This window comes from Amia ocellicauda, chromosome 17 (genome assembly GCF_036373705.1).
Source record: "Amia ocellicauda isolate fAmiCal2 chromosome 17, fAmiCal2.hap1, whole genome shotgun sequence".
Taxonomy (NCBI): domain Eukaryota; kingdom Metazoa; phylum Chordata; class Actinopteri; order Amiiformes; family Amiidae; genus Amia; species Amia ocellicauda.
In genome coordinates, this window is record NC_089866.1 from 25,447,762 (window position 1) to 25,473,041 (window position 25,280).

At 39.0% G+C, this 25,280-nt stretch overlaps 3 protein-coding genes across 5 annotated transcripts; 2 read left to right on the forward strand and 1 right to left on the reverse strand.

The window, feature by feature from the left end:
- The first annotated feature begins 539 nt into the window (after positions 1–539).
- fam216a (family with sequence similarity 216 member A) lies at positions 540–3,786 on the forward strand. Of its 2 annotated transcripts, XM_066689072.1 has the most exons (7): positions 540–734; positions 1,402–1,442; positions 1,923–2,062; positions 2,546–2,672; positions 2,775–2,964; positions 3,068–3,156; positions 3,456–3,786. In XM_066689072.1, exons 1-7 carry the CDS (start codon positions 655–657, stop codon positions 3,557–3,559), a joined length of 771 nt encoding a protein of 256 aa, XP_066545169.1. In that variant the 5' UTR covers positions 540–654; the 3' UTR covers positions 3,560–3,786. The 2 variants fall into 2 exon arrangements, with proteins under 2 accessions (XP_066545169.1, XP_066545170.1); XM_066689073.1 differs by lacking the exon at positions 3,068–3,156.
- A 713-nt stretch (positions 3,787–4,499) lies between these two features.
- On the reverse strand, positions 4,500–9,242 carry vps29 (VPS29 retromer complex component). The gene is made up of 4 exons (XM_066689074.1): positions 9,148–9,242; positions 6,383–6,574; positions 5,366–5,601; positions 4,500–4,979 (listed from the first exon to the last, which is right to left on the reverse strand). The coding sequence occupies exons 1-4, from the start codon at positions 9,148–9,150 to the stop codon at positions 4,862–4,864; spliced, it is 549 nt and encodes a 182-aa protein (XP_066545171.1). The 5' UTR covers positions 9,151–9,242; the 3' UTR covers positions 4,500–4,861.
- Positions 9,243–9,314: 72 nt separating this feature from the next.
- rad9b (RAD9 checkpoint clamp component B) lies at positions 9,315–24,961 on the forward strand. Of its 2 annotated transcripts, none has more exons than XM_066689068.1 (11): positions 9,315–9,582; positions 9,943–10,013; positions 12,018–12,167; positions 12,702–12,816; positions 14,955–15,054; positions 15,604–15,710; positions 16,305–16,417; positions 17,666–17,730; positions 19,258–19,380; positions 21,179–21,431; positions 24,436–24,961. In XM_066689068.1, the coding sequence occupies exons 1-11, from the start codon at positions 9,549–9,551 to the stop codon at positions 24,574–24,576; spliced, it is 1,272 nt and encodes a 423-aa protein (XP_066545165.1). In that variant the 5' UTR covers positions 9,315–9,548; the 3' UTR covers positions 24,577–24,961. The 2 variants fall into 2 exon arrangements, with proteins under 2 accessions (XP_066545165.1, XP_066545167.1); XM_066689070.1 differs by having other exon boundaries at positions 9,316–9,582; positions 16,308–16,417.
- Positions 24,962–25,280: the final 319 nt, after the last annotated feature.

The window sequence follows — 25,280 nt, forward strand, 5'->3', positions numbered from 1 at the left end:
TGTTTCTTCGCAAGCTGATTACCGTTCACCTCGTTAGTGGTCTTGTTTTGAAAAAAATAAGTGGTAGATTGAACTACCAAGGGGGGGGGGGGGGGGGGGGGGGTTATGGGAATGTGTGTGATTTAAAACCCACTCAATAGATCTCACCCATATCAATAGATGTTTCATTGAATGTAATTTGCCACTTAAAATAAAGTGAATGCTATTTATATCTTATTGATGCTGTATGATCCCTAGTATAATAGGCTGAACAATTTAAATGGATAACATTGTAATGTAAAAACCTCAGTATCACTGTTAACAATCATTTTCTCGCAGATCTGCAGAATTGACGAAATCTGCTCTACACGAACGCGACCTATATTATAAAAGATGTTTCAACAGTGGTCTCACTGATGGATGACACGTATCCCTGTAACAACTGTAGACTATGTGATACTTTTAACTAGAACGGTCCTTAAAAGTGTGTGTGTAGTGATCCACCTACCGCAGTTTCCTTTGGCAACTCTCGGATGCGCACACGCAGGCGCACAGGATCACAGCAGTCGGGCGCCAGTGGGAGCGGGTTTAATTGCGCTGCAGACGGCCCGTGTGGCGCTGGATTATAACGGGACATTCAGAGTCTTTGATTTTTGCAGAGAAGCGGCGGCAGGCATGAGAAAGCAAGTGACCTTCGTCGAAGAAAGAAGCGCGGAGGGGTATGTGAGCCAGAGGGGCCGCTTCTTAGCAACAAGGTAAAGAAATACCTACACACAGCTCGGATGAGACATGATGATGCTCTACACCGCCATGTTTGCTAACGGGGGTCAAAATTTGCTTGTGCATCTCCAGTTTGGGTTGTTTCTATAAACATTACTGACAGCAATAAGCCCATGTTTATAATATTAACCTTTCTACCTGTTATGCTTCCAACAGTACGTCTATACGTAATCGGTCCTTGGTGTGGGTAATTCTTGTCATGGTAATTATGATTATAACTATAGTATTAGTAGTTATAATCACATTTTAGCAATGTGTGTATATATATATATATATATATATATATATATATATATATATATATATATATATATATATATATATATATGTTTGCAATAAATGCATTCTACATATTCAAGTTTTTTCTTCCAATATTGTTGCGTATATATATATATATATATATATATATATATATATATATATATATATATATATAATCGTCATCTTCATTTCCAATTTCTAAATATTTTAAATTCCATATATCGAAAGCCGTTTTAAGCGGTGGGTTAATTTGGAAGTAAGTCCATTGAATTCATCATGCAGAATTAACATTTATATGAATTTATTTACAATGAAACATTCCCTGTAAAGATTGAATATATTGCTCTAATTATAATCATAACTGTGTGTTTGTTTCTGAAGATCTGCAGAACACTGCTACCCACTAAAAGGCAAATATCCTGGTAAGTTATAATCAGTTATACTCAATTTCCTTTATGGAGATAAGCGCAGTAGCAAAGTTAAGCCATGTGAAGCCACTTTTCCGTGAAGTGATCCGTTATATATGTGAAACACTATACCCGCCAATAGGGACACTAGAGACCTCCTATAACAGAGACATCAGCAGCTCCTCTTACGAAGCTGGTCTCTGGAAGGGGAATAACAGTTTTAATTGTTGCCAGGCAACTAGGAGCAGCAGAATAATATATGTCTAATATGAACTAGGGGAATGGTTTGATGGAGCTGTATTTGGCTAAAAAGAAGGAAGCATTGCAAGTTAGTTGCAAAATGTAATACAAGGTCAGATCTTCTACTGTCTTGGTTGTTAGTTTAAAACCCAACAAGGAGGAACACCTGTTTTTCCCATTAAATGCAGAAGTTTTGTATACTTTTTGTAATTCAACAGTTTGGAGGGGGGATTCAGAATTTCACTTTGCACACAGGAGCTGACACTGCTCAGGATACTAGCAGGAAGCCCCAGAAGGCAGTGCACCAGGAGACACACTTCCAGCAGTTGTGTGACACCCAGCAGATGAAGACTGTGCACATTCCTAAGTCAATGATGGCTGCTCCTTTTCTACAGGTAGATGACAGGTCTCAATATTTTGAACACACAGAACCCCAAAATAAAAAAATAAAATCACTATAACCCTAGATGTCACTGGATGCAAAATATGAGTTGCCCTCAATTGTTACTTGTGTTATTAGAAAGTAATTTCAAATTATTTTTGTATGAACTACACACGGTACTGATGTTTAAAAACTACCACAGCTACTATTAAAATACTCTTCTCCTGTGAAAGGTTTTCTATAACAGGATAAGTCACCAGTGCATCTTTAAAATCTATTATTCTTAATACATAACCCATGTGTTGCAAGTACTAAATGTTGGAGGTGCAGTTCCTTATGTCTTTTCAGAAAAGCACATTTGAAATCGAGACATAGCAGGAACAATGCATCAGCTTTATTTGAATGAATTTTCTTGAATACTTAAGAATTAAGTCCGTATATAGCATTCTGGGTCTCATATGCTACACCATACACCAAGATTTGCTTTGAATTGCAGCACCCCAGCTTGACGACGGGGCAAAAACGGTATCTCTGCAGTATTGCCAACATCTACAGCACCAATCACATGCGGAAACTAATGAGACGACAGTACGTAAATGTGCTGCAGCAATGCATGCAAACAGGTACTCGACAGGCAATGGGGAAAAGTGTGGAGAGAGTTAGATTTTAAAGAACCGATCCCATGGACTTTGCCTTCCAAAAATAAACACTACTGCTGTCCGTAGGTCACAGCGCCTCAAGGGAAAACAGGAAGCCAGGAGTAAATTTGCCTCATCAAGAAAAGCACATGTTTGACACAGGCAGGGAGACTGATCCCAGGTCTCACAGCAAGCCCAAGACCAGCAGGGACATGCACAGAGCAGACCTTCCTACTGGGAAAGTGATTTTCCCCAGGATAGCAGAAAGTAGACACAGGTCAGACTTTTTACTTTTTTATTTTATTATTGGATTGAATGTTTAAATATGGATATTTTACTACTGGCACTAAGAGAGGGAAAAATGTTTTTTAATTTTACAGCACAATATCCTGCATTTCATCATCAAATGAAAGAAACCCCAGAAAAATGAGGACAAATGTTAATGGAGTAAAGAATGCAACTATTAAAGGCAAGACTAAGCAAATGCCCTTTGCTTTAACTGTACAGCTTTTACATTGTCTTATTTAGGTAGTTAGCTAAACATCTAGGTAATCTTGGTAACTGTGAAATGTAATACATTCTAGGGGGGCGGGGGTTGCATGGTGAAACCTTTTACCAGCATTTGATTAAACCGACCAAACAGAACTGGAAACTTAAGTAATAATGAGTTTACATTTACCGTCTGCCACTACTCAGCCATACATACAAAAAAAGCTATTTTCTATTACTGCAATATGTACCCTAATTTTCACATTTATTTATTTTCAGATACAAAAGCTCAGGAGGACCTCAGTGAGAAGCACAAGAAGACTAGAGAAGAACTACTGACTGGGAACATCTGCCTGCTACTTAAAATAAACCTCTGTTGTTGAGTAATGGAGAAAATCCTGTGAAACACTTCAATCCAATCCATGAGTATTAACAACTACATGCTGCACAAGCCTATTCATACCATACTGTAGATACCTGGACTAGCAATTCCAACCTGGCAGTTTCATACCGAAATCTTTTTGTGCATGATAATTTCAATAATAAATGCAAGTTTATGCCCATGAACATTTCTGCTTGTATACCATGCAATTAAACATTTGTGTGACTATGATGCTTTTATTTTTGCAGTACAAACAGAAAAGGGAATACAAAAAATGGCTTCTTCCAGTACGTATCAATATATTTTTTTAGATCATGCTGAGGTTTCTTACAGTGTCAAAATTCAGTCTTAATGGATGGAGATTTGAGCACCAAGTAATGTATCAAACGAGGAAGAGAAATTATGACTCCCCACTCAACACATATCAGCATCTTTCATAGTGAACCTCAGGTCACCTGCATCTATGTTCAATACTGTTCTCTTAAGGGAGTGTATACAGTTCAGTTTCTACCATTGGACAGTCACGGAGTCTGAAAGCAAGGCGTGATTAGGGAAGGGCGGCTGAAAAGAACAGGTTCCTTATCCACTGAAAACATGCAATTAGTTCTGTTCAAAGTACAAATAGTAATTTCTAACTATATAGAAAAAGAAAGAGTGAAGGAACAATACCAAGATACCGGTAATGGTCAGTTTTTCTTTATAATTTCAAACCAATATTCATATTAGCATCAAAAAGGAATAAACTACATCTACATTGTCAAATTTTCTCACATTTTTGGATCTATGTGAATCTTGTCTGAGAAAAACTCACCAGTTTTGTTATACTAAGCATATTTTCCCTTAAAGAATGCATCCTTACATGATTTTGAGAGAAATATGTTCTCTGCATTATATATTTAAGTGTATATACAGATCAAGACTTAAATAAAATCCAATGTCTATCCAATGTTAATTTCTTTTTATTATAGAGAGAATAGATGCAAACAGTGAAGTGAAAGAATGATCTACATATTAAGTTAATCAATTTTAAAAGGGTATTTACATGACAAGATAGTTGTTTTTTAAACAAAAGGAAAAAAAAGTGGCACCATGTCTTTCTTTAATGACATTAAATAAATCCATATTCCATTATCTTATACTTTCTGTAAACTGCTAAATCAGAAGTGAATACTGCAGACATACATTTTTTTTTATAGCCAAATGATGGTACAGCGATAACTCTGTAGTGACACTTTTCAGCTGAAAGAAATAAAAATAAAGGAATGAAACGATACAAATTCGCCAGGACCTCACAACATTTTCTTTAGGACTTCTTGTATTCAATTCTCTCTACTTTGACATCATCTCCGATGAGCTGGTAGACGTACGTTACTACTGTCGATGCCTGGATGTCCATTAACACGAAGGAGGGGATGATGTTGCTGGGAACAGAAAGCACATGAGTTTCACTTCCTTTGTGGAAACTGGTACAGTCATGGTGGCTTCAACATTCAGGCTATAACACTTGTATTCTGCCTGACATCAACATACACTGCATTGTAACACTATCTGACTCCAGAAATTGGCTCCTAAAACCAAAATCACAGACCCTGATGGGCACTAATCCAAGCTTGCGATGTTTAAATGAACTTGGAGATGACTCAACCTCCCTATCCTTATCTAGTGGGCGGCCATTCACCTATTTCACTGCAATGTCCTCACCATTTTGTTGTCATAATTAACATCAAACTATACAACAGCTATGTGCAGCTAATACCCCCTGCCATTGAATCCCACATCAGTGCTGTACACAGACCAGTCTTCTCACCTTTCCAGGGCGTTGTAAGCCCCCGTGGCTGACCCAGGGTTGATGTAGAATTTGTTCTCGTTCTCAAAAGCCTCAAACTTGTGTGTGTGACCAGATATGAGAATGTCCACATCCAGCTGCCTCTGGAGCAGAGCCAGGCTGGCCATGTCACCCCAGGGGATGACCTGGTGTCCATGAATCAGCCCAATCTTGAACTGCCCCACCGTCACCACCTTCTGCTCGGGGTAGTTCAGGTTCTGCAAGATCAACAACACCATTCAGCGCCAAGTCAAGCTCTCAGTCATCATCCTCCTCATTACAAATAATATTACTTTTTTTTTTTTTAAGCAGACTTATGGCCAATGGCTGTGCTTACTGGTAAATACGTCTTGACACTCCAGGTAATGTCATGACTTATTAAAGGTGGTTAGAGTATTAAATACTTTCATTTTTTGTTTGAAAACTGATTTACAAATAAACATGGAAAAATAACATGAAAGTCCAAAGAACACTGATCAATTAAAAAAAAAAAAAATCACAAACTGTATTAAAAGGAATTCACAGATCAATCAATTAACTATTTCTTTCTTTCAGGTTAACTGGTCTCCTGTGAGTTCAATTCTGTGTTTCATCTTTGGAAAAGGCTATTCATGCATTTGGTTTTATCCAGAATCACAAAAAATAATGAAAAACTAGGGTGTTGTATCTGATAACAATGATATGCCAATGTATAACAGCAGTTTGAGGGCAAGTGCTTTTAACTGTACTGCTCAGTTTCCTAAAAAAATGTATTCTCCTTCAATTTTCTGAAGAATCTTTCTTAAAATCCAGAAACGATCACATCTGAGCAAGTTTTGTTATTAACATCAAACTAAAATAGAAATATATTATATTTATTGAGTCGATTAATCAAAATACAAGACAAACAAGGTTAGCAATGTAATTTTTATTTTGGCTGAAACCTGTAAAGCCACCACAGTTAAATTCAGCTGACCACAATGCCATGTTAATGTGAGAGGAGGGAGGAGTGAGACATACCTCATCAAAGTCTCCCCTGACGATGTGCACATCTCCAGCCAGTGTCTTCAAGTAGTCATAGCTCTCCTTGGTGCACAGGTTGCCAGTGCAGAGTATGTGCTGGATCTTGCCAGGGACCAGCAACTTCTTGAACTTTGCCGGCAGAGTGTTGCATCGATGGGGGATGTGAAGGTCTCCTAGCACCAGCACCAACTGCCAGTGCAGGAAAGGCAAGGGTCAAGAAGTGAGCTGACACACTGCGATATCTACATTACATCTGGAGGAGGTCCCCCCTCCCCACAGCCAGCTCAATTAACATATGAAAGAGGAGTCCTGTGCTACGGCCTTGTTTAAGTCCAGAATGAGGTTAAATCTCATTCTTCTGCAGTATCAGTTACTTTTATTAAATATATGTGGAACAGATCCTGAGAGGAGAAATGGGTCTCCAATACCAGCCCTGTCTCAGCACATTCTTCCAAACAGGCTCTCAGTTATTGTATCTTGAAATCAATTATTGCATAATTCACTCGCAGTTAACATGATCCTTAGTCACTAATGGAATACAGCACATAGATATAAACTGTAGTATTGGGCTTCAACAGAACCAGGGTTGGAGACCACTAGGTTGATTTCAATTCTATTGTTGGAGGAACCACAAATTTGTTAGTTTATAATTATCAGCTTCTTCAGAATCAAAAAAACATGTTAAATGCATCCAAGTATACCAGGAGGATAATTAGTTCCTTTAAATGAACAAAACCTCAGATGGAACACAAACTAATGCTCAAGGGTTTGACAACAGTGAGGTGTTGTGAAATTATGGAAATGTAATCAGCAAAAATCATGAAATCCCCAGCAATCCGTCCGTGATTTTGAACAATTGTAAGTGTTCACCGTTGAATCTAAATTGAGCTCATTCATTTCAAATTTGGAATTGCCTTGGATATTACATTACTTAAAATAAATTATCACACAAGAAAATAATATACTGTAACACTCAATGTAATTGCTTAATCTAGTCCCATTATTTTTTGCTGCTTCAGAAAGGAAAGATCAAGTAACAGTACCCCAAATACAGCAGCCAATTCATGAATAATAGTGTTCATAGTTAACACAATCAACAGTCAGAAAGAAAAAAACACTATGAATATTGAAAATTCAACATAGAACCAATAACAGGTAGGCTACTTAACACATTTTGCTGTAGCTGAAGTCAATAAGGAACATATTACAACAGAACATATTAGTCATAACAATCCTTACCTTAAGAGCTGTGCGTGTTACAAGTGGCAGGACAGAAAACAAACTTTTACACCCCTAGGAGGACCTTAATAATCAAGATTACAGTTTGAGATTTCTGGTAGCAGCTGCATCAGTGCAAGTGTCCAAAAGCAGTGGCTGAGAAAAGTCTCTGAAGGAGTGGGCACTTACTCTGTGACCAGCCTGAATGCAATGCAGAGGTTGATTGTAGACAGGGGTGGGGATGAGGAACATGATCAAAGATTAAACAACAACAACAAAAAGTGAGACAAGAAAAAATTTTTTTTAGAAATTAAAAGTAATTCAAATCAAAAGGCAAATGAAAGGTATTAGATGATTATGATTATGATTAATTGCAACTGTTAGTATTTGTTACTTTTAAATGTTAGGACAGAGGACACAAAATACTGCTTCTCAGAGCATACCTTCCCCTTTTCAGTTCACGGAGTAAAACAACCATAAGTTTACTGAATTTGATTGACCTCAAAACTTTTCTTAATGACTGCTACTTGTTTTGTGTGTATGCAAATATAACAAAAACAAACTTAAATACATAATAAACAATGATGAACAACAAACTTTCAGTATCACTATCTTGCGATTATTTTCAACTAGTACACCTAATATATATATATATAAAAAAGTTATTTTATTGTTTCATATAGTAACATAAAATGAATTTGAATGAAAAGCAGTATTGAACAATTTAATTAAAAAAAAAACTGTAAGAAGGGGTCTGGGAAGCAGAATCTGAGCCTTGAATATCAAGTGACAAGGTTCGTTTCGAAATAATGATAACCAAACACCACTGACTAGTGCTAATGGCTTGAAGAATAGGTTGAACGTATACAAAATCACAGGCTAGTGACGAACCTTGACACTTAATATACACACATTGGGTTACATGGCATTTCATTATTTCAGCTAGCTTTTTTAGTACAAATTTCAATGGAAGATTAAGGGTTTTGGTATCCATTAACAAGAATTACACATGCAAGATATGACCATTGGTCTCAAATTCGAATGTGTTTTATCGAAATATACTAAAACACCATATAATGATGTACATTAACGGCATTAGTAGTGCTCCCGGATGCATAAGGAAAACGAACCGCATGTGTTTTCTTTTTGCAATTAGGTGAAACACCCCACTATTTTATAAAGTGCAATCAGTAGCTGTCACAGACCCAGCTGCCACTGTAGTGATGCAAGTGATAAATAAAATACTAAAGTAATTTCGAACTGAAATGAAATAAAAGCTGGACAGTATTCTGAATAAATAATATTAATTCCACGTATAATCAAACGTAATATTATTAAATGGAATTCTTGCCCTGCCGTCATGTGACCAGCACCCAGCCCCATTCCCTACAGCGGCAGGCCAGAAAAGCTGCTTCCTTTCCCCGCCTGCTGCTGACTTCTCTCCAGCACCGAGACAACAATGTGCTCAGTGTTTTCGCAAAGACCCTGCCAAACACTACCTTGCGGACACACCGGTCTCTTTTTTGGTAATATTTATGCCTTACCATCTTTATTGACGTATCCGCCGCACTTCAGGAAGAAGCAATTTCTCTGCACTGATACGGAACCCTGTGACAGCCAGCAGCCAATGAAAGGCCACCTCCTTCTCCGAAAGGCTTTGGCGCTACGGATACTCATTGGAGACAAATTCTACAAACACGCGTGCGAGAAAGACGAATGGCGTTTGTTTACGCCACCTTACGGAATCATATGGGTCTGTCTTGACTAAATTAAACATCCAAGTTTATGTATGTATGTATTTATTTTATTTTATTTCATTTCAGTGCGTGAGTAAATTATTTTAAAAGGAAAATAATAACTGTAACACCATTTTCCCGCTCACTAAAACAACATCACAACGAATATATGGAACTTTGTCACCTAAGGAAAAACCACACCACACACTATGAAGTGTTTAATAACAGGAGCAAACGTGAAAGGTAATTATGGATGACATCTGAAACCTGTAAAGGTTACTGAATCGTCAAATTACTATAATAAACAAATAAGTATAATAATAATACATTTATGGAGAAAACTATAGTCGAGAACACAGACAAGTGTCATACATTGTGAAGGTCATTTTTCAAAATAATATATAATGACTTTAACTAAGCACTTTTGGGATGTGAAGTGCCCTGTTCAACGCCATGTTTTTTTATTAATGGGTCTTGGTTATTAAAAACGTTCATTATCTTATTTCTTTCTAAATGTCCATAAAAAAAAAAGTTGTGGATTAGAAGAACAAAAAGTGTGAGTTGTCTGTAGTAACAGCGTTTGTCTTGTTTTGTTACTGGCAGCATTTGGAAAAACAATCCATGCACTTGCACGTATTGGGGACGAGATATGGCTTGACCCCCTGGAGAAAGGAGTAAGTAGGCCTAATTACGAGTCTAATATTCCTTGCCTGATCACACGAATAATGAGAGATTGCATATGTAAAATCTGGGTCTACATCCAGAGATAAAATGGTGAGCAATAGTGGGAGCAGATAAGTGGAAGGTAGAATTTACATTCAGTGTTGAGATTAAGGATCAAAATGGTTAAGGTCAAACTGCCCACCAAGATGGGGAAAACCTTGTAAGGATGCAAATATTAAGTTAGACTGACTATGCAACCACCTAATTTTGACAACATGTGTATATATTTATAGTTAGGTCCATAAATATTTGGACAGTGTCACAATTGTCATAATTTTGGCTCTGTACGCCACCACAATGGATTTGAAAGGAAACAATCAATATGTACTTTTAAGTGTAGGCTTTCATCTTTAATTTGAGGGTAGTTACATCCAAATTGGGTGAATGTTGTAGGAATTACACCCATTGTAAATGTGGTCCCACCAATTTTAGAGTCTGAAAAGTATTTGGACAAACTATCATAATCATGAATTACATTTTGAGTTTCAAATACTTGGTTGCAAATCCATTTCAGTCAATGACTGCCTTCCCTGGTGATGCTCTGCCAGGCCTGTACTGCAGCTGTCTTTAGTTCCTGCTTGATCTTGGAGCGTTCTGCCTTCAGTTTTGCCTTCAGCAAGTGAAATGCATGCTCAGTTGGATTCAGGTCAGGTGATTGACTTGGACATTGCAGAACAGTCCACTTCTTCACCTTAAAAACGTCTTGGGTTGCTTTCTCAGTATGCTTCGGGTCATTGTCCATCTGCACTGTGAAGCGCCATCCAGTGAGTTTTGAAGCATTTGGTTGAATCTGAGCAAATAATATAGCCCTAAACACTTCAGAATTCATCCTGCTGCTTTTGTCAGCACTCACATCATCAATAAATACAAGGGAACCAGTTCTCTTGGCAGCCATACATGCCCATGCCAAGCACTACCTCAATCATGCTTCACAGATGAGGTAGTATGCTTCAGATCATGAGCAGTTGCTTCCCTTTTCCATACTTTTCTCTTCCCATCATTCTGGTAGTTGATCTTTGTCTCATCTGTCCATAGGATATTGTTCCAGAACTATACAGGGTTCTTTAGATGTTTTTTGGCAAACTCTAATCTGGTCTTCCTGTTTTTGGGGCTTACCAAAGGTTTACATCTTGTGGTAAACCCTCTGTATTTACTCTGGTGAAGTCTTCTCTTGATTGTTGACTTTGACACAGATACGCCTACCTCCTGGAGGGTGTTCTTGATTGGCCAACTGTTGTGAAGGGGGTTTTCTTCACCAGGGAAATAATTCTTCTGTCATCCACCACAGTTGTTTTCCATGGTTCTCTGGGCCTTTTGGTGTTCCTGAGCTCACCAGTGTGTTCTTTCTTTGTACCAAAGAATGTACCAAAGAATGTACGAAATAGTTCATTTGGCCACACCTAATGTTTTTTATATCTCTGTGATTGTTTTTTTTTGATTTCTAAGGCAAAACTGAAGGAAAAAACGCCCAAAGAACAAGCAGGAACTAAAGACCGCTGCAGTACAGGCCTGGCAGACCATCACCAGGGAAGACACCCAGCATCTGGTGATGTCTATGGGTTCCAGACTTCAGGCAGTCATTGACTGCAAAGGATTTACAACCAAGTTTTGGAACTCACAATTTAATTCATGATTATGTTAGTTTGTCCAACTACTTTTGAGCCCCTAAAATTGGGGGGACTACATATAAAAATGGGAGTAATTCCTACACCGTTCACCCAATGTGGATGTAACTACCCTAAAAGTCTACACTTAAAAGCACATATTGATTGTTTCCTTTCAAATGGAGTACACAGCCAAAATTATGACAGTTGTGTCAAATATTTTTGGACCTAACTGTAAGTATTGTCCTGAACAGAGTCCCTTTCCATATGCAGCCCAGCATATATGAAGTGTACATTTCCTCGGGCCTTGTCTCAGAGCTCCCTTCACCTCCTCCTCTGGTCTCTCGGCAGCTGGCGATAAGTTCAGTGAACTCCTCCCACTCTGCGTATGCCTGCTTCCTGTTTTCCCCACTGTTCTTCCAGCAGTACTACACAGGGCAACAGTCCCCCTCAGACTCTGGAGATGGGAAGACAGTCCTCAAGTGCAAACTGGCTTTGAAGGTACACAGAGACAGTCAGGAGCTGTCATTTATGGAGAGAATTCCATCAATATATAGTAGTGGGGTTTATTTATTTTAAATATTTGACTAGGGGAAATCTAATCTGATCTTTCACTAAAGCAGAGTTGATAGTCTCCACAAAATATTCTACAAGAAGATCTGAACTGAGCCACTGCTTAACCTAAACACCATGTAATAGTCTTGATAGTGACATTTTATTTTTTTCTTCCTTTCTTCCTTACCATACAAACTGATGAGTAACTTTGAAAAGTTATACAGTCATCAATACCATCAGTATTGTTTGTGCCATGTGCACATTCTGACTGACACAAGTTGAATATATTTGTATGTAATGAAGCATTAAAAGGTCAAATAATGTACAATTCCTGAAACAAACACATTTTTTTTTCTGCAGTTTCACAAGCATGAACAAGTTTCCTGTGTAGCCTGAGATATCTTTGAGAAGGCTGTCTGCAGAGTGCAATGTTTCACCTGTGTATTTTGGATGACAGATCTGCTTTCTATTGCTTTTCAGTCAATACTACCCCTCTTCAGATGCCTGGCAACTATTGAAAGGAATGTGGACCGATGTAAAATTGCCATTAACTTCACAGACGGCCGAGTGATTTTCCAGTTTTTCTGCAAGCACGGTGGGTGAATAAAATGGTGTTATTTAAATTGGGGGTGAGGGCTGAAGGAATTGAGATGGGGAGTAGCAGTGCGCCTAATTTAAGGTAAAATTACTGCTTTGGGGTTTTTCAGAATTACTAAACTGATACACAACTGCATTTGTTTGGATGATGTGACCTCTTCATACAGCCATTTATGATTGGTACTGTCTCTGTATACAGGGATTATTGACACCTGGTCTGACTCACACTTTGAGGCCAGTAAATTCAAAACACTAATTAGTCTTTAGTAATTATATCCCCAGTGTCTGGAATTCCATCCCAATGCATATTAGGAATGCTGGTACAATTTAATATCTAGTTTTTAAACTTTTTTTGTTTTTGTTTTAGCTTGTATGTATGTGTTATTAAAAAGTATTGTAAATATGATTTTAATGCTTTTAAATCAGTGTATCCAAGTTGAAACACACTACTGTGTATCAAAACACCCCCATTTTTCCAGTTTTTATTGAAATTTTATTGAAAGTCCAGTGAATAACCTGAAATGGTACAAAGGTAAGCGGTAAACTGCCAGATGTTAAAAAAAAAGTTTAGGTTTCCAAAAACTGAAAAATAATGTGCATTTCAGAGTTATATACTGTGTTACTACACCCTCTTAAGCATTATTTGGCAGTGTTACACGCAGCTCCTGTGCATAGAAGTTACACTGTAAACCTACAATGCACACATCATTAGAAAGCTTATTCTCTTGGCTACCAGGGCATTTAATTCTCAAACACATCCAATTTACAGTTTCCGTGTCGCCCGCCGTCATTCAAAGCCCGGGGGGTAAACGTGCAGTCTGTTCCGGGGGTTGGGGGGTCTCATTCAGACGGTCACAGATCACTCAGTTTCGATCGGATTTCTATGCAAATAGGCTCGTTTTGTTCAGAACAACCAGTATATATTTGATAAACTATCAAACACGGAGAAGTTCAGATCCAATAATGTAAAATCGTTGTGTATTAGTACACTGTAAATAGAGTTTTCCATCTTGACATTTTGAGCTCTCTACGGGTGTGTGTTGCTTCTACCAATACCTGGATGTTTTTGTTTTGATCAGTAGACTGTCTGGTTCCAGAATATGTCATAATTGTCAATATTTTCTGAGAGTTTGTATTCCTACTCAGACCAAGTATCCCCCCACCCCCCAATTTCAGAATGCAGAGGTGGGGCGTAAATGCAGAGGGGGTATAAAAAACACATTTTCAGAGAATGCTTCACATCGTTAGAAACCTGAGAGTCTCAGCTTTCATGGGATACCAAATTTGGCACTTGGCAAACAACACAACAGTGAAGAGTACACATGGGATTAAAGAGAAGCAAGGATTTGGTGCCCTTTTAAGGGTACCAGAGGGGTTTGTCAAATTTAAGGGGTTAAATTTTTTTAAACAAAATTATTCCATTATCTCTTTTTTCATCTCCAATTGTTTATTTGTTCTATGCTTTAATTTCAGAGTACACTGAGACATTAAACTGCATGTATTTCAATAAAAACTGAAAAAATTTAGGTGTTCTAAAACTTTTGACCAGTAGTGTAAACCATGTACAGGATGACTTAATTAAAAACTTTGATGGTTTGGAGAATCTAGGAATTAGACGTTTTGTGAGCTAGCTGAGAACTGTGAGGTAATAGGGAGACAGTAGCATATCATAGACAAGAAAAGCCCATACTGTTGTGAAGTATAGATATTACACAATTTTATTTGGGCTTGAACAAAAAGAAGAAGAAAACAATGTCCCATATGACATTTGTGCTCTCATATGCATGCAATGAAAGAACAATTTATTGTGCAGTATAGGCCCTGGTTAATTTATCAATGCTAAGTTCACATTACAAGCAGTAGAGGGCAATGTGTCCTTTGTTTTAGTCAGCCTGCTCTGCAAAAGGACGAATCAGTGTTTGAGATAGGTGATCCTTTGCTCAGTTAAGAAACTAAGTACATGCAATTAAAAACATTATTTCTACTTCTGCTGTTCCATACTATTCCCATAATTCTACTTTGTTTTCCTCCTATTCCACACTTTCATCAGCAACACCTGGAGAACTTGTACCCTGGGTTAGACTAACATGCCATTCCTAGTTTCAGTTACAGACCTTTTGTGGTTTTATGTCGCAGGTCTAACCAAAACCCACAATCTGGGCTTTCAGGAGTGTGAATCTCTGCAGGCTGTGTTTCCCAGACATCTCTGTCCTAATGTCTTGAAGGTACAGGCCAGGTAAGAGGAAACATGTGTGTGCTTAATTTGCATAGAAAGAGAAATGAACTCAAACAACAAGGGTACCTTCATTCCAGTCTACCCTGGTAAATTTTGCATATGATTTTTGTACTTTTAACATGGTTTTACTATGGTTGTGACATGCTGTCATTGTGCCAGGAATGAACCATGAACTACCCTAGTATACAGGCCTTAGAAATATGTATCATGGTGAATCATTGTATTCCCATAGTCCTGTGTAGTAACGTGTAGTAAGGCATGTTGAACAAAAACATGTTAAAAGAACAAAAATCCTATTTTAAATTTACCAGGGCAAACATGAATAAGGGTTCCTTTGAAATTTGGAAGACAATGTCACAGTATGTTATATGTTTTTTATGTGGAAGCACATGAGTCACTCATAAAAGCTGTGGAATGTCACATTGGATAAACACTATACAGTTTGTCACAGTAAGGCCCCTATAGCAATTGGTAAGCTTTATTTTCAGGGTGAACAAGGTAGAGCCATTGAAGATCTCTGTCTCTCACTATCCTGTTGGATCTCACCAGACATCTAGGAGAAATTGTGATGCACTTTCCAGTCTCACAGGAAGAAATCACTTTGACCGTGACTCCACTGAAGGTGAACTTCAAGAACTACTATGAAGAGGAAATGGGTGAGAATGCACCAGTTGCATCCTGCAGGCATGGCTGGCTCACTTGGGTTTTAGCTGCCTTTTAGCTGAGTTAGCGATGCTTTTAGAAAGATCCATCTCTGCAATGTCACCATAAAACTCAATGTAATTAAAAAGAACAATGTTGCTAATTTACATACCGTAACTGTAGGACAGCACTGATGAGATTACTGTAGTGATTGTTTATTTCTGTAACAGGAGCCCTTGGTGGAAAAATATACATCTGCACTGATCACTCTGCTCCCACAGAGATACAATATCTCTCAAACCAAGATCTTACTTGCATCATTGAGACAACAATTGGCATAATTACAGTTGATTGAAGTCACTTTAAAAATGCAACCAACAGATTGGAGACAGGTTTTAAAGTATCCAATTTAGCTTAATTATAAATAGATTGAAGCTAACCATGACAATGTGTTCTTTTTTTTTTTTACAAGTAAGATTTATCACATTTTCAGTACAGTAATATTAAAAAACATCACTTTAAGTGATGATTTTTTGTTAAAAAGCTGTGTGAGTGCTATCAGGTATCCAGCTCCATGCGAGTGACCTTATTCAGGCCTTACTGTTTAGCAGCTTACTGGAAGAAGACCATGCACACAGAGGCCACCCTGCACCCAGATGAGTTTGAGTATTTCCAGGTCAGCCTGGACTCAGAAATAACCTTCTGCCTGAAGGAGCTGAGGGTGAGTGAATATTTGGACCACTACCAACACACAACACACAAAGCCAGTGTATGCCGCTGACATTCCAGAATAGCTACACAGTATATATATGTTAATTAGTCAGTAATGCTTGCTTTAATTAGCAAAGCCCTATAGATTGTTGTGACTGGGAGGCCAGCTCTGACATGCTCAGCTGACTGGCCTTTATATATCTCAGCCATCTCCCTGCCACTGTGAGATACACGGCCTGTTCATGCAAACAGCAGCCCCCTGCCAAAAAAGTGCAGGCACGCACATTGCACAAGACTGGCCTTTTCATGTTGATTTACGTTGCCCTGTGACCCACCCAGTTTTAAAGACCAGCACAAGAAGCGAACAGATTCTCTTATCTCGCCTGCAGGAGTAAAAGTGACCCAACGTCCAACCCAAGCTGGCTGAGAGAGGGGATGTAATATATTACATCTATGTTGGTTTTCCCTTAGCGCCATCTCATTATAATTCTTCAGAAACCACACGACTTCAGTCCCTTAATCTCAGGCATGTATTTTAAAGTCACTTTTCCTCTCCCCCTGGCAATTGCATGAATGCCAGGCCTAGTCATGGAACAATCAGACCTGTGCCATTATGGACTGCCTGTTCCTTTCTCACAGTCCTTTAAAGTGATGGTTATTTTAGGTGCTGGTGAGAAGACTACAGATTTCCCCATCGTAGCAAAAATAGTACGAGGGATGAAAACATGGCAAAGCTTGTTGCATAATGATAAATATAATTAATCCACTGTTCTTATATTTGCAGCTACGTCTGATGCAAACTCTCAAGTTTACCCTGCTAAATATACCACAGGATTTAACCTGCCTTATCTTTGGTTGTACCATCATTTTACAGTGCTCTCCTATGGTTGTAACACTCCAACACTGTGCTTTACTGCACTCTAGCATGAATGGTCCACCGTAATAAACAAACCTTAGAAATAATTAGCATGGCATTCCCACAGTCCACTATAGTAAATTTGTATTAGGGCAGAACAGTTGATATTTAACAGTTGATCAACCTACAAAACCTGCAGGATCTGGACTTCCCTGGAGGCATCCCATCACAGGCTGAAGTGGGGAAAACTAATTTAAACAAAGCATGGGCAAAAATAAAAAAGGTCCTGCAGTTGTCAAGGTGAAAGTACCACACCTCTATACTCTAGAACACCAATCACAGCATACATCTCTCCATGTGCCATCTTACTCTGTGTATTTACTACAATGTGTATCTTTCCAGGGATTGCTGTCTTTTGCGGAGTCCCATGGGTTATCGGTGTCCATCCACTTTGGAACAGCAGGAAAGTAAGATTTTTGCATTACAGCATCAAAAAGGATTAGGGATAGAAATTCCTCTTTCTCTGTTGTGTCAGGGTTAACAAAACTGGCTTATTTCACAAGCATTTACCAATCTTCTTGGTTTTCTGTGTGATAACTTTCGCTCATGTACGCTCACAAACTCACTTCCTTGGGGTTAATTTGTGCTGTTTAGAAAAACAAACAAACACACGAACAAACAAAAAAGCAGCTTTAATTTGGTGCTCTTGCACAAGAACCATAACATTATGTGCTGTTAAAGACTTTGGCCTGAATTCAGACGTTTCAGCCCATTGCACCAAATGGATTTGGAACCATGTCCTATTAAATTAATCAACTGTTTGTTAATTGTTTAGACCGAATAATTAAAGCACTTGTTACAGGAAAGCCACATCTTTGTTTGGGATTGGATTAGCAATATTGTGTGGAAATTGCTTCTTTCTTCCCAGGAACTGATATCCAAATTGCTTGCTGCAGGGAATTCTACCACAAAGAGTTTAAAGCAGGTGTGAATATTTGTTTAGATGTGGTAAAGGGACTTTGAATTTGATGGGCAAAGTGAAACAGTGGCCTGAGAAAAAGAGGAAAATACATTTAATTTACTTAAATGTTTAATTACCAAGACTTGTTTTGGGTATAAATAAGTCAAAAAGTATAGTCTGTTTTCTGTTTGTGTTTACCATGTTTCAGAGTGAAGAATAGTGCCAAGTTTATGCCTTCTTCACATGATAACATTTGTGATCTATTCATGTTCAGTTTTGATGCTTTTAGTCAATGGTGGGGAGCCCTGGTCTTGGCCTCTCTTTACACCCCCCACCTGCTCACAGGAACAAGGCTTAATCGGCGTCGTAGCAAATCAATGGCTCACTTAAGTAAATGATAGCCAAGCTGGAACAAAAAGTAGAGATCGATGCAACCCTGCAGGCCCAGGAATCGCTGCCACCCTTTTAAGCATTGAGCACATAGCTGACTGAGTAACACTGGAGCAGCAGACTGGCCCAGTGCCACACTGCAGTGCCACAACTAGTCCAGAGCACAGTGTTTTCAGTAGAGTACAGGCATGTTGGCCTATGAGTTTCTCAAGTCACAGCAGCAGCAGGCTGGGGAGAGCACTGCTTCCAGATGAATTTACATAGCCTCACAATAATGAAAAACCTATAGACTTGTGCTCAGCCTAGACAGCCTATTCATGAACATTACATTTCTCTATATGGGTTTAAATCCATATAACACTAATGTAATGTTTATGAATAGGTAGTCTAGGGTAAATTAAGGTTTAAAAAAAAAAAAACTTACCTGATGGGACACCCAAATGTCTTTCCCTTAGACAAACTTTTCAACGACTAAAGCCATTGGAATAAGCACCATGTAGGTTTTTGCTCCACCCTGAATTTAATTTACTTCAACTAATGAAATATTATACTGATCTGGAAAAAAACATTTTGAATATATGGTAGAAATATACGATCCTTATATTTTTCATATAACAAAATTGCACCCCCACTTCCCCTGCAGACCAGTGGCATTCAGCATAGAGGACATGGTGCTGGAGGCAAGCGTGGTGTTGGCCACTTTGACGGACCCCGAGAGCATTCGCATCTCCCAGAGAGACGGGTCCCAGCTGGAGGACTTCCCCAGGTCTGTGTCTATGAGAAAAAAGCTCACATCATCTGATCTATTTGACCACTTCCTGAAACAGATCAGGGCTCGTACAGCAGTAGCATGAACGTGGGTACGAATGATGGAACGGATTTCTGTTGATGTAGGAATGTTTTGCTTACATAGCATCATACCTTCTTGACTGCATCTTCAGTCCTTCATGGATTTGAGAAAGTTAGAGGATCTGCAGAAGAGATGCTGTTTAAAACCCCAACGTTCTTTGCAGGGACCAATTTATTTCATAACTCTCGCTTGATAGAAAAAATAAGGTTTATGATAAGTATTAGGGTGTGATAATAGGTCTGGTCCAGCACAGTGTGCTGTGGTGCGGCTTCATTGTGATGTTGGCACTGCGGCTCACACAATCTCTATGCCTCATTACTCTTCACTGCCTCGCAGCCACAGCAGAAAAAATGTCAAGAGTTCCCTAGCCACATCTGTATTCGTCTGCCCTGAATCCAGGAGGAGGTTTGCACTGGACACAGCTAGTTTACAGCAGAGCAAACAGCATCTGGGTCACTAACCTGGCATTGGGGCTTGAGCTGCCAGTATAAAGGAGTGAGCAGAAGAATTAATTTGCCTTTGTAGATTTTAAATCACTCACTTTCCCACCCCCTCTTGATTTACACATACCACTCATTACTCATTCCACACTGCTCTGGTATGTCATTGACATTTTGCCTTTAGCCAATGCTGCTGAGAGTAGTAGAGGGTCCTTCCCCCCCCCCAAACAAAGTCTCCTGTTTAACTCCTATCGTGTGGTTCGGCTAGATCAAGGCTGATTGTCTTTGGTAATTCGTTCATGCGGCTCATAAATACAAAACCAAAGCCAAGGTTTTGTTCATTCACAGTGCAGCACTGGTGTAATTGATATCAGCTGTTTGGCTTTTTAGGCCGAATTTTGTTTTTTAATTCTCACTAGGGAAATTGGAAGATAAAGAACAAAACAAAAATGAGACATACACTGTGTTTACAGTAATAATTACCACAAGTCTAATTATCATCATTACAGATGATACTGCCGACAGTGATTACGGTTCCTTTCCGCTTTTAAAAGTCTTCCATTCCATTTTTTTTTTTAATGAACAGACTGGGATGCTGTGAGAATGTAGTCAAGGTGTCATGGAGAGTTGTGATATGTAAGTGTGTGCTGCTTTACTTCAGAATGAGATACACACAAAGGACAGCTGGATAAAGTCTTGGCAGGGTTCATTTCCGAAAAAATGAAAGGAACGGACTGATGCATTAGCGATTGCTTCTCGATTTGGAAGGTTTTGTGAAAGTTTCCAGCAACCATAATTCTTCCACCATCTACACCAGACCTTGATTTACCATGCAAACCAGGAGTCTGAGCTAGACCAAACAAATCAAAAACATTGACCCATCCATGAATCACAAATGATGAAGTTGTACCCCACTGTGTTTTAATTTATAAATAGTAGAAAGTGGCTTCTAACTCTAAATTAAACCATGATAGGGTACAGATTTGTACTTTGTGGTTTGTGGGTAGGTCAAATATTGATTTGCTATAGCCCCAAGGTGCTTTTTCCCCTGCCCCTGGATAAAAGTCCAGGCTGGAAGAAAAGCGAGAGAATGCAGAATTTCCAGACAGTAGCATTTTTGCGGCATCGTGACCAGCAATGAAATGAAGCATGGTAACTGGCTAAATTAGACTTAGGGCAATTCATAATACAGTAATAATCAGCTTACAATGAGGTTCAGCACTGAGGGGGGTTGGGACAGTGGCCAGGCAGTCATGAGCCTCATTACTTTACAGGTGCAGAGGCCACATGACCCCCAGTGCCCCCCCAGCTGTAGACCATACCAATGAGATTCCACAAGCTGCTGCAGTGAGAGGCATGATTGCCATGGATACGGTGGACCCAGCCTCACCCCACCTTAGTGATGGAGCCAAGATGATCCCCTCAAGACAGGGCTCCCCACCAGACAGTCAGTGGACTGGGAGGAGAAATCTTCTGGAGAGACTGCGGGATATGGAGGAGAGACCAACCACACCAGCATATAGTAAGGTAAGGAAGGGGTCATCAAATGGCTGTGTTTTCAAGCTGATAAGTTAAGTCTTGAGTGTAGAGATACTGTCATGACTGGCATTAGAGCTGGTTAATTTAACAAAAATCCAAGTTATAAAACAAAGGTCCAAAGCAGGAATTGTGCAAATTAATACAGTATTCACCAAAACCCTCTACAATTTGCACAGTTCTCTGCAAAGATTTGCATTGTAGCATCCCCAAGGGACCCAGTACACAGGGATGTCCTCAGCCAGTCCAAGTTCCATCACAAAATCAGGGTCCTCCGTAACAGTCCAAGTCAAAAACACAAGCAATCCTTAAAAAAAGTATGTTAACACAGTCAAAACCACCACAATCCTTCTATCCAACAAACAAGGATAGCAAGGTAGGTCATTATATATTGTGTTTTAGAACAGTGGGTAATTGCAAGTAATTGAGATGGTTCTTGAGATGTATCCTTCCCAACAAGAGGGCAGGACTAGGACACTGTCTTGTATGAGTGTCTATTAGGTGGATGAGGAACTCATTGGCTGAGATTCAGATAGAAATTCCTCAATTGCTAGGAAGCCAGAAAAAATTGAGTCGAGAAGCTGCTGAGAAGCATTTGCCTGTAATTTTAATAAGAAAACATTGTCTTGTAAACATTGTATTGTCTAAATCATTGAAAAATGTGATGAAAACACAATTATTACAAAATAAGAACAGATAATACATAATTGTAGAGGATTCATAATGGATTAAAAAGAGTAAAATGGTATTAAGTATTAAAACAAGGCACATGAAAAGCATTTCCAATTCAAATTCTGAAGTATGAGATATTGACAATTACAAATTCAATTCCAGCTTAAAATGTCTAAATTCCAATTCCATTCCAATTCCAAAGACTGAAACATTCACAATTCCAATTTATGAATTTGAATTACAAGAATCATTACACACTCACAAGATATCAGCCAGCCTCACTCACTCACTGCCGGTTCAGGGCTGAATATAGCTGGGCGATCCAGAGAAACGAAAGATGAGTCACAGGGCCTGGAACACAATTACAACACTGCAATAATGCCAGGCAGCCCATACACTTCTCAAGCTCACACCAACAGCTGCAGCCTGCAAAATATTACACACCACTTTGCCCGCTAATTCCCTTTTGCTCCATGTACATTTTAAATGCGGATTTATGAATCACATGAGGACTGCAATAGCAAGTTCCAGAGGGCCTGCTTTCCTAAATCAGGAAAGCTAGTATTAGGATTATTCAAAGATTGTGGTAGTTTAGCACATACCTTTACCCAAGGTATTTCCACCGCTAACGTGGAATGTGCTACAGATATGCCATGTTATGAGGATAAGAACATCACTAGAGGAAAATCCTCTAATCCTCACAGTGCATAACATTAAGGTGGAAGAGGGAATAGGAGTAGTGTACAGGTGTAACAATGCACTTGAATACAAGCAGAGCCTTAGTAATCGAGACGTGTTGAAAACCGATCCCCAAATCTTGGGCTTAAATTACAATCCCCGTTTTTTTTAGATTGGCCTATAAACCAGGGACACACATTCAAAGTAGGGTCTTCATCTGTGCTGTATAAACTAGATCCAGTGATGGGCAACATTTGCTTTCGGTTCTGCTTACCCTTCAGCGCTCATTTTCCAGGAACCCGGTTCAGAGAAATCCCGTGCAGATGACTACAATCGAAGCAGGCCATTGTGCATAATACCCTAAATTGTACATGGGAAAATACCGCTGGAGGTCAGCGTGTTATATTAAGCTCTCTCTTCCCTTCTCCCGTTTGGAGTTTCAGTGCGTTCAGAATGAGTGATGCAAGACGGCTTCCAACTGAAAAGAGGGTCATAAGTTCTTCAGGGTGTGAATTACAGCTCGGCTCACTCGCTCAACTGCATCTTTAATCACTGGCCCTCCCTGCCCCTGCTTTCCACTCAACCAAACGTAATGTGCTTCCCGGCCGTATTTCACTGCTCAAATTTAAGTTCCTCCTTTCTGAATTTTCCGACAGTACATTTCATTTCAGGAGTGGAACGGATGCAGAGCTATTTTAGACTCCCCAAAACTATTTCCAGACACAGACTTGTCATATAAGGGCAGTTAACAAAAACTGTTTTAATATTTGAATGAATCTTTCACAATCAGGACTTTTTTGTGTTGCTGGAAGGTTATCAGTGAGTCCTGGCTGGGCTCTGCTATCAAATCCAAAATGTGTCAGAGTAGCAGCTGCTACTGTGTTGTGGGGTGTAACGGAGACCCCTCTATGCTTAAGCTCCATTTCTCCAGGCCTTAGTTTATCTGAACTTTCGCACTACTCAGAGAGCAACTTTGCATTGTTTTTTATTTTGTCTTTTTCTTCCTGCTGATTAGATTTTCGAGGGATGTACGTTTTAGTTTTTTCTACTCAGTATAAAATGTCCAGAATGTGCAATAAGAAAGAAAAAACTAAAAAGCCATCTTAAAAATGTTAATACAATTTTAATTTGCAGTTATGACAGATTTAGCAGTTATTTTGATCAGGTCTAATATGCCTGTGAATATTATATGCATCTAAAAGTAGAATATCTATAGTATAAATTGCTACCTAGAGGGAGAGTAAATTGGGTAGTTGGAAATCCTTCAGTACTATGTGCAACAGTGATACAGCAGTATTCACCCCCTTCATTTGAAAAAGTGATTAATATATGTTTTTTCAATAAACTATACTTATTAATCACAAAAACTTTATAGACATTGTTGAACACTGAAGACAACTACAGATATTTCACTTGATTGAACCAAGGCATAACACATTTTGCCTGATTTCACATTTTGACTGCAACTGTAGTGATCCCCAGTCTCGATATAGGGAAAAGTTGAATAAGAATCCACAAAGACTAATGAAATGTTTATACTGCAGAACAGCAAAATGAAGAAACCAAAATGTGATTTCTAACTTACACCCCACAGGGATGGTCTTGTCTGGTGTTGTCTCAAGGCCCGTATTGTCCTGTCTTGCAGTTCCACTCTCTGTTCTTCGGTGCGCTGTCCACGGTGCAGGTTGGCGCTCCCGTCCTGGTGCTGCCCAGTCTAGCGTGTTCCAGCGACACGGAGGAGGAGGCAGGCGAGGACAAGACCCAGCCCTACCAGGCTTTCCGATAGCTGACATTGCAGCTTACAGAACATCCTTCTAATTTCCCCACAATCACAGGGTCAGCACATTGTCACATCATTCATTAATTTAGCCAGTTCGAAAAGGGTCCTTTAGACTCGAATCACAACAGTCAGTTCTGTTAAAGGCCACATTGTCACTCCAGATGCCTGCTGCAGAAGAAAGACTAAATTTTATCTTTAGGAGTTATGGTTGTTCTCAAACACAATCAATCAGTCCTCTTCTGTCCATCCTCAAGCTCTGGCTTTCCCTTCATTACAGTGTTTGTTTCAAAAACAGTCAGGCAGTTACATTTAAAACCCATGCATGCTTTATTCTCGGGCTAACCATCAACTGTCTCTTAAAGAGTGCAATAAATATGGTCAAGTTAAAGGACGCAATGGTGTAGCAGCTTTTGTGTGCAATGCAAGTTTAAACGCAATGACACAATGTACACCTCCCAAAAGCATCACACAGTTTCAGTGCACAAGTGCAAGAGAAATAATGAGAAAACTGACCTGCATATTTGGTTTTAATCAACTTCTCCATACAAAAAATAAAATTACTCTTTAAGAACCAACCAAAAAAAAAAAAAAAAAATCAGGCCAGGTTTGAGATCGTGTCTCCACACTCACCAACTCCTAACAATGCAATTTCTCCCCAGTGGAAACTAGACACTTGCAAAGACAATCCACAAATCTTTTTTATTTTCTTG